This window comes from Otolemur garnettii, unplaced genomic scaffold, assembly GCF_000181295.1.
Source record: "Otolemur garnettii isolate 467f Iridium unplaced genomic scaffold, OtoGar3 scaffold00293, whole genome shotgun sequence".
Lineage (NCBI taxonomy): Eukaryota > Metazoa > Chordata > Mammalia > Primates > Galagidae > Otolemur > Otolemur garnettii.
Genome location: NW_003852688.1, coordinates 789,581 through 799,052, shown reverse-complemented (window position 1 = coordinate 799,052; position 9,472 = coordinate 789,581). Strand labels below are relative to the sequence as shown.

Genomic DNA, 9,472 nt, shown 5'->3' with positions numbered 1-9,472 from the left:
TTTTTTTTTATTAAATCATAACTTTGTACATTGATGCATTATGGGGTTCAGGGTACTGCTTTGATATACAATGTAAAATGCTTACATTGAACTAAGTAACACATCCATCACAATTATACTCATTTCTTAATAGTTTTGAAATGTACCATTGCATTATGCATATTCATTAATTTAAATGAACAAAAATTATATATATTTATCATGTACAGCGTGTTGTTTTGAGATGTGTATACACTGCAAAATGGTTAAATTGAGGTAAATATTTATAAATATACAGTGGAAAGTCTTTCTTTCTGTCTCCTGTGCAGCCTATTTCCAGCTTCCTAACTTTTCCCACATATAGTGAAGAAAATATTTTCAGTGGTTTCTTTGGTGTGTCCTTCCAGATTTTCTCTATGTAAATGTAAGCAAATTCAAATATATATTCTAATATCCCCCTTTTTGTACAGAAGATAGCATACTAAAGTTCCTGTTCTGTACATTGTAGGTCATGTTCATTTGGAAGTGTATGTGGATTTGGCTAAAAATGTAGCAATTCATTTGAAAAAATTACTTTTTAAAATTATAAATCTTGGCTAGGTACCTGTGGCTTAAGCAGCTAAGGTGCCAGCCACATACTCCTGAGCTGGTGGGTTCGAATCCAGCCTGGGCCCGCCAAACAACAATGATGACTGCAACCAAAAAATAGCTGGGCTTTGTGGTGGGCACCTGTAGTCCCAGCTACTTGGGAGGTGGAGGCAGGAGAATCGCTTGAGCCCAGGAGTTAGAGGTTGCTGTGAGCTGTGGTGCCACAGCACTCTACCCAGGGCGAAAGCTTGAGGCTCTGTCTCAAAAGTAAAATAAAATAAAGTAAAATTATAAATCTTTTTTTTTTTTTTTTAAGAGACAGTCTCATTTTGTTGCCCTTGGTAGAGTGCTGTGACATCATAGTTCACGGCAATCTGCAGCTCTTGGGCTTAGGTGATTCTCTTGCCTCAGCCTCCTGAGTAGCTGGGACTATAAGGGGCCCGCTGCAACACCTGGATATTTTTGTTGTTGTTGTTGCAGTTTGGCCGGGCTGGGTTTGAACCTACCACCCTTGATATATGGGGCCGGCACCCTACTCACTGAGCCACAGGCGCTGCCCAATTATAAATCTTTTACAGTTTTAATTTTTTACTATCTTACTCTTTCTGCTCCAGGTGGAACAAAATTGGGCCACGTTACAGGGAGGTGAGATGACTATCCAGACAACGCAAGCATCAGAGGCCACCCAGGCAGTGGCATCATTGGCAGAGGCCGCAGTGGCAGCTTCTCAGGAGATGCAACAGGGAGCTACAGTCACCATGGCGCTTAACAGGTGGTGGCAGGGGTGGGGAAATAAATGAGGATTATAAATCTGTCCTTGTGGTTGTGAGTGTCATATCTCAGTTGTTACAATTGGCAGTTGGAACTTAACACTCTCAGCCCATAAGAAAAATTGAGCTTTTTTCCTTCAGGTATATTTAGGAAGGGTGCTGCAGGGTAGAATATTCCAGTTAGAGGTAGTTTCCAAAACTAAATGATATTGTTTCCTGCTTGGTGCCTTCTATTGGCTATTGACAGGAAAGATCATTCTCATATTATTAATCCTTTTATCATTCCTGAAACAATTTTATTGCAGTGAAGTCAGGCATTTTAATTAACAGTTAAGAATGTGATCTTTGAAACCACACTACCTGAGTTTGAAGCCCAGCTCTGTCATTTACTAAGCTGTTTGGCCTTGGGGAGTTGATTTGAACTCTCAGTGCTCAGGCTCCTTCTGTAAATTGGGGGTGATAATAGTGCCTTATAGGCAGGTCAAGAGCGTGTACTAAGTTACTGCATGTGAGATCCTCAGGGCAGTGCCTGCCATATAATAAGGGCTGCTATTCTCACAACGTGTAGCAGCTGTTAGTTCCAGATAGTCATTTAAGACATTCCAGCCCTTTACTGAGTTAGTCTGTAAATAGAGAAACATAACACAATCTCTGCCTTCAAAGAAATGATACTCTCATTGGGGAGGCTGATTTAAGTAAAACACTTAACAAATGATAGTACTTTGGAGTTTAATTCACTACTGAATTTTGTAGTAGAGACTGAACATTGTAGAAATTCAGAGAGGGGGAAATCACTTCCCCTAAAATATAAAATTAGCTAAAGTTTAGATTGGTTGTGGTAGATACGAGAGAGCCATGATGGGTTTGTGGGCAAATAGTTTACTGTATGAGGCTATCTAGTATGGTGGTTGAGAAGAAGGTTCTAAGGTCATATGGATTCGGGTTTGAATCCTAGCTCTACTACTTATTAATCATTTGACCTTGAGAAACTTAATTCCTGAGGAAACTTAATTGGTTTCCTCTTTGTAATAGTGAAGATAGTACTCATTACACAGATCATGTATATGAGATGATGCATTTAAAACTCTATCAGAGTGTCCAGCCTATACTTAGCACTTCAGGAATTACAGTAATCATTTAAATTACATTTTATTTATTGATTTCTTTTCTTATTTTTTTTGTAGAGACAGTCTCACTTTATCGCCCTAGGTAGAGTGCCATGGCATCACACAGCTCACAGCAATCTCCAACTCCTGAGCTTAGACGATTATTTTGCCTCAGCCTCCCAAGTAGCTGGGACTACAGGCACTGGCCACAATGCCTGGCTATTTTTTTGTTGCAGTTTGGCCGGGGCCAGGTTTGAACCCCCCACTCTTGGTATATGGGACTGGCACCCTACCCACTGAGTCACAGGCGTTGCCCCATTTAAGTTACATTTTAAGGTTTGCCTATTCAGAATTGATTATAGTTAGAAGATTAGAAGACCAGATAGGGAGAGGTAGTCTCATTAAGGTCTTGGAAACTAAAGAGACTGGTGAGGAATTGAAAAGGGAAACACACACACACACAAAAACACGCACATATGCCTGTTCTCTCAAGAGTTACCCAGCAAGTTCCTGAGTGACCTGGGATTGAAACATTTTTCTTAGCCCATTGAGCCATGCTGCTTTTCAGTAACATGGAAATTTTATTTGGTTGCTTAAGCTTTGGTTCAATTCCACTCCTCCCTTTGAAAGAGGACACCCAGATAAACTTCCTGAAAGACAGAGCAAGAACCCCTTACTTTAACTTGGGGCCAAACAGGCTCTCAATAAGGACCAGCACAACGTGATTTCATTCAAAATTCCATCCAGCACCTTAGATATTCCAGTGAAGTGTGAGTGTCCTGAACATAGTGGAAAATATGAGGCACATTCTGGCTCTCTTTGCTGTAAGAACTGAAGCTTATTTCTATAGGCAGCAAGGGTAATGGTATGCCCTGAGGGCTTGTTAACAAACTTGGCTGCAGCTGAGGTGACTACAGTGTTTACTTCAAAGAAAGGAGAATGTGGTTCACTGTGGCATGTAGGAGGAGTAAAGAGATGTTGAAATCTCTTTGCAATCGGATAGTTCAGTGCCTCACTGCCCAATGAGTGTTGGTGGGTAGTATGTTGCAGCTTCTGCTGGGGATGAAGAAAGCAAGTCTGCCAGCAAAGACTAGACCATAGTAGACTTTTAGGGGATATCAGGGATTTCTGAATCCAAGAGAGATAACAAATGGTCTAATCATGTCTTCGTGAGGAGGGTTGGATGTAAGACCCAAGATCTTGGCATTTGCTTCTTTATGGATGGGATGCATTGGAATCTTTTATCCCCTGAATTCCCAACCCTTCCATAGAATTTGTTATTGGAAGTCATCTTAGTAAAAAAATACACAGAAAATTCTGGTCTTTGTTCTATGGTGACAATGCAGTTTCATAATCTGCCCCCTTCTAGCCTGTCTGTGTTTCAGATGCAGATGGAGCAAGAATGGTTTTCCAATAACCACCTGCACCTCTACTGCAGTGTAAACAGCAGATGTGGGCACAGGGTGAGAAGGGAGAGGCAAGCCGCATGGAGTGGCAGCTGAAGGAACAGGGAGGCAGAAAGCTGCTTCTTCTGTTAGAGGGGAAAATGGGATCAGGACAGCTGCAGGACAGACCTGTTTTTCAACTATGCTGTTACCAATAGAAGAGTTTTATGTAGCAAGTCACAATAAGGGCCCTTGGCTCCATGGCATATAGCCCACCCTGGCTTCATAACAACCCAAAGGGGGTATGGAGAAATTGTCCTTAAACCTGAAAACTATGTTAATTTTATTTTTCAAAATAAAGAATAAATTAGCACTTTCAAGGAGGAAATGAGGAGGGAATAAAAATGAACAAATGAAAAGTAGAATATCATAGCTTAAAAAATAAAATGGAGCTATTCAATCCAAACAACCAGAGAGGAAAGGATGTAATATCATTTATTTGTTGTGAAAATATGATTAGTTTAAAGTTTCAGTTCTCATATGTACTTCCACAAAGCCAATTCTTGACTATACCCAGTACAGTCTTTAGGTACAGGGATATATGATTTGAATTTGTAGACTGGATCTACATATCCCTCAGGGGAAACTTACTTTGTCCTGTGTTGTCAACATTGAGACCTTATTTATTGTCTGTCTGCCATGTGCAGTATTGTGACTCAGTGCTATGGGGAAACATGCTTCTATCAATTGCTCTTCCAAAGGAATTTAGAATTTCCAATTTTGTTGCTGTGGAGACTTTGCTTTAAAAACAGAAGTAAGCCTCTTTTTTTTCTTTTTATTGACAACAGAGTCTCACTTGGTAGAGTGCTGTGGCATCATAGCTCACAGCAACCTCAAACTCTTGGGCTCAAGCAATTCTCTTGTCTCAGCCTCCCAAGTAGCTGGGACTACAGGCGTCCACCATAACACCCAGCTATTTTTTGTTGTTGTTGTTGCAGTTGTTATCGTTGCTTTAGGTGGCCCAGCCAGGTTTGAACCCACCAGCCTTGGTGTATGTGGCTGGCGCCATAACCACTGTGCTATGGGTGCCGAGCGAGTAAGCCATATTTTTAGAGAAAAATTCGGTCTTTTTTTTTTTTTAAGATAAAAATATTGACTCAAAATTTGAGATATTATTAAAATAAAATAGGGCTTTAGGATAATCTATGGAGTAGTATTTGTCCAATGACATAAATGGACAACTTAGATCAGAAATCCTCTGGAAATGGAGGGTAGGGACTGTGCAACTATAGGGTTAGACACTTACAGATAGAAATCTCCATCTGTAGCTCTGGTTTGGAAATGACTAGGGCCAGGTTTGAACCCACCACCTGCAGTATATGGGGCCGGTGCTGTACTCCTTTGAGCCACAGGCACTACCACCCTTTGTATTTTTTTAAATAAAGATAATATTTTTCTAGTAGTTTATTTGGTCATTTTCCATTGTGTATAGTGTAAATGTTTAGAATCATTTTGGAAATGATAGGCCTGCTGACCATAGAAGACATCATTGTGCTCATGCCCCATGTAAAAGATACACCCATCTTTTCTTTGTCTCTGGCTCTGACCATGTTTCCCCGAAAATAAGACACTGTCTTATATTTATTTTTTCTCAAGAAGACACACTAGGGCTTATTTTCAGGGGATGTCTTATTTTCATTAAGTATAATACAACGATCCACATTTATTCAAATATAGTTAAGTCATCTTCTTCTGGAACCTGACAAGGGGAGCTGACCTTGTTGGTGGGGCTGGTGCTAGTGATGCGTGAACTCCTTTCCCCTGGCCTTTAGCACATGTGCAATAGGATACCTGCAACTGCGGTTACCACCCACACACCCACACAAGTGCAATCGGCTAGGAGAAAGGAGCTGTGGCAGATAAAAGGTATTCGAGTCTTCCTTACCTCTCCGCCCCCCCCCAAAATGCAGGGCGCGACCTACTCATCACTAGGTCTTATTATCGGGGGTAGGGCTTATATTTAACAAATGCATAGAAATCCTGCTAGGGCTTATTTTTTGGGTAGGTCTTATTTTGGGGGGAACACGGTAACCTCACTCACTATCCTGTCAACTTGTCACTGGTATAGGACCTCTCATTTCTGGTATTCCAGATTATTTTAGGTTGTTGCCGGTTCTTAGTTTTTCTTTTACCATACCATATTTGAGAAAGATATTTTTAAAAATAGCCTTGGCTCAGTGCCTGTAGCACAGTAGTTACTGCGCCGGCCACATATACCAAGGCTGGTGGGTTCGAAACCAGCCTGGGCCAGCTAAACAACCATGATAACTGCCACAAAAAATAGCCAGGCATTGTGGTGGGCACCTGTGGTCCCAGCTATTTGGGAGGCTGAGACAAAAGTATTGCTTCAGCCCAAAAGTTTGAGGTTGCTGTGAACTATGATGCTACGGCACTCTACCAAGGGCAACATAGTAAGAAATATTTTTATTTCAAAAAAATGAAAAAAAATAGCCTCAAATATTTAGATTTTCAGATAAAATGGGTGTGATCAGGTACAGGTACACTTTCATGTCAGAGGGTCAGGAGCTACCCTCCCCCTTCATTGCCCATGAAACTCACTGCAAGCATGTGTCCAGGAGCAGGATATCACTTTTGATACTGACAGAGATAAGATTATTATAAACTAGAATAAAAATTGTAGGGAATGAGCAGTCACTGAGGTAAACTACAAATAAAGATCTTATTTCCATATAAACAATGCTCACATACCAGCTTCCTTCTTCAAAGTACCACATGGCAACTGCATCTTGTTTTGAAGAATATGCTTTCCCACTTTCCGTAAAAATCTCAAGTCAGAATGTAAATATTTTTATTATTGATCAGTGATAACTGATATGCTATATCAGTGATAACTGGATGCTATAAAATAGGCTGGTAGTATTAGTGACACAAGTTTCTTAGGAAAATATTAAAGATTAAGGACCTGGGCACTAAATAATCACCTTTTACACTGTCTCTAATAAATATTTATGAAGCACTTTAAAATTAAAATCTATCATGAAAAATGTAAAGAACAGACTTAGTAGTAATTCTAAATCAAGGGTCCCTTTGGCTCTGAGTTCATATTACAGATGCTATGGGATAATGGGCTATGGGTGTCAGCTCACCAAGAAGGGGCAGCACCTGTGGCTCAGAGGAGCGGGGCACTAGCCCCGTATGTCAGAGGTGGAAGGTTCAAACCCAGCCCCAGCCAAAAAAAAAAAAAAACCAGATCACCAAGAAGTGTGTCAGCAGAGAGAATGAGCTCAGCTTCCACATGGGTTGCATGTGAATTCTGTGATTCTACTCTGCTTTTTTCACAACTTCAATTATGTTCCAAATTATTTTGTGAAGGAAACAAATAAATTTGAAATATATCATCATAATCTTGAACTAAGTCAACGGAAACCTGGAAATCAAATTTCATTTTTTGCTTGCACATGGAAGCAGTTACTATAGCTAAACAGCTAGAAAGAGGGGAAAGTCAGCAATTTTCCATTTAATTTATCATTTTAATAAATGTCAAAGAATATTTACATGGAGAAATACAATGTTAAGTGAAAAACTATATGTATAGGCGAGGCTCAGTGGTTCATGCCTGTAATCACAGCACTCTGGGAGGCTGAGGCAGGTGGATTGCTTGAGCTCAGGAGTTTGAGACCAGCCTGAGCAAGAGTAAGACCCTGTCTCTCAAAATAGCTGAGTGTTGTAGTGGGCTCCTATAGTCCCAGCTACTCAAGTGGCTGAGGCAAGAGTTCTTGAACCCAAAAGTTTGAGGTCACTGTGAGCTATGACACCAATGCACTCTACTTAGGGCGAGGGAGTGAGACTCTTGTCTAAAAAAAAAAGAAAGAAAGAAAAACTGTGTGTACAAAAAGGACACTAGACAGTAACTAGAAGCTGTATGAAAAAAATAAAGATCTCAGTAGAGCTAAATATATTAATATTACTAAAACATCAGTAATAAAAGTGATATACAGATTCACTGCAATTCACATCAAAATCTCAGTGAGAGGCTCGGCTCCTATAGCTCAACCGGCTGAGGCGCCAGCCACCTACACCTAAGGTAGCGGGTTCAAATCCCCAGCCCAGACCCGCCAAACAACAATGACGGCTGCAACCAAAAAATAGCCGGGCGTTGTGGCGGGTGCCTGTGGTCCCAGCTACTTGGGAGGCTGATGCAGGAGACTCGCTTGAGTCCAGGAGTTGGAGGTTGCTGTGAGCAGTGAAGCCATTGCACTCTACCCAGGGGGATAGCTTGAGGCTCTGTCACAAAAAAAAAAAAAAAATCTCAGTGAGATATTTTGTGGAATGGAAAAGCCCATCCTAAAACTTCTGTGGAATCTCAAGGGACCTGTACCCCAATGGCCAAAACAATCTTGAAAAAGAAGAGTGAAGCTAAAGGACTCACACTTTGATTTCAACTTAAACATAGACGTATAGTAGTCAAAGCAATCTGGTACCAGCATAAAGATACACACAGACCAATGGGATAGAATTTAGAGCTTAGTGATAAACCTTCACCTATATGGTCAAATGATTTTTACAAGAGTACCAAGACCATTCAATGAGGAAAGGATAGTCTTCAACAGTGGCATTAGAAAAACTGGATATCCACATGTGAAATGATGAAGTTAGACCCTTACCTAACACTACATGCCAAAATTAACTCGTGGGTCTATGACCTAAAAACTACAACTCGTAGAAGAAAAAAAAATTTTTTTTTTTTTTTAGAGACAGCAGTCTCACTCTATCACCCTCAGTAGAGTGCCGTGGCATCACATAGCTCACAGCAACCTCTAAGTCCTGGGCTTAAGTGATTCTCTTGCCTCAGCCTCCCGAGTAGCTGGGACTGCAGGTGCCTGCCACAATGCCCAGCTAGTTGCAGTTTGGCCAGGACCATGTGCAAACCTGCCACCCTCAGTATATGGGGCCAGCGCCCTACCCACTAAGGCACAGGCACCACCCCAGAAGAAAAACTTAAGACGTTAGATATGGCAGTGGATTTCTTGGATATGATACCAAAGGCACAACAGCAAAAGAAAAAATAGACAAATTAGTCTTCATATAAATTTTTTAAATGTGTGTGTCAAAAGATAATAGTAAAAACCCACAAAATGGGAGAAAATGTTTGTAAATCATATCTAATAGTGGATTGATACCTAGAATATACAGAGAACTCCTCAAATTCAATCATTAACCAAAAAACCATTTTGATTCAAAAAGAGGTAAAGATCTTGAATAGACATTTCTCCAAAGTTATACAGATAACAAATAAAACATGAAAAGACGCTCAGTATCACTACTCCTTAGGAAAATGTAAATCAGAACTACAGTGAGGTATACCATCTCAAACCTATTGTGATGGCTAGAATGGAAAAAGCCAGAAAATTACAAGTGTTGGAGAAAAGGATATGGAGAAATTGGAACCCTTGTGCACTGTTGGTGGCAATGAAAAATGTTATAGTTGTTATGGAAAACAGTATGCTGATTCCTCAAAAAAATTAAAAGTAAAATTACCATATGATATAGCAATTCTGCTTCTGGGAATATACCCAAAAGAATTGAAAACAAGGTCTTGAGATATTTGTATGGCCATTTTTTT

The 9,472-nt window shown here is 40.3% G+C and overlaps 1 protein-coding gene across 1 annotated transcript in view; it reads left to right on the top strand.

Moving 5' to 3' along the window:
• The window catches only part of NRF1 (nuclear respiratory factor 1), a 101,265-nt gene that overhangs the window by 54,123 nt on the left and 37,670 nt on the right, over positions 1 to 9,472 (top strand). Inside the window, exon 8 of the mRNA XM_003803318.3 lies at positions 1,182 to 1,339. Within this exon, the coding sequence (XP_003803366.1) occupies positions 1,182 to 1,339 (158 nt within the window). The remainder of the gene's footprint in view (positions 1 to 1,181; positions 1,340 to 9,472) is intronic.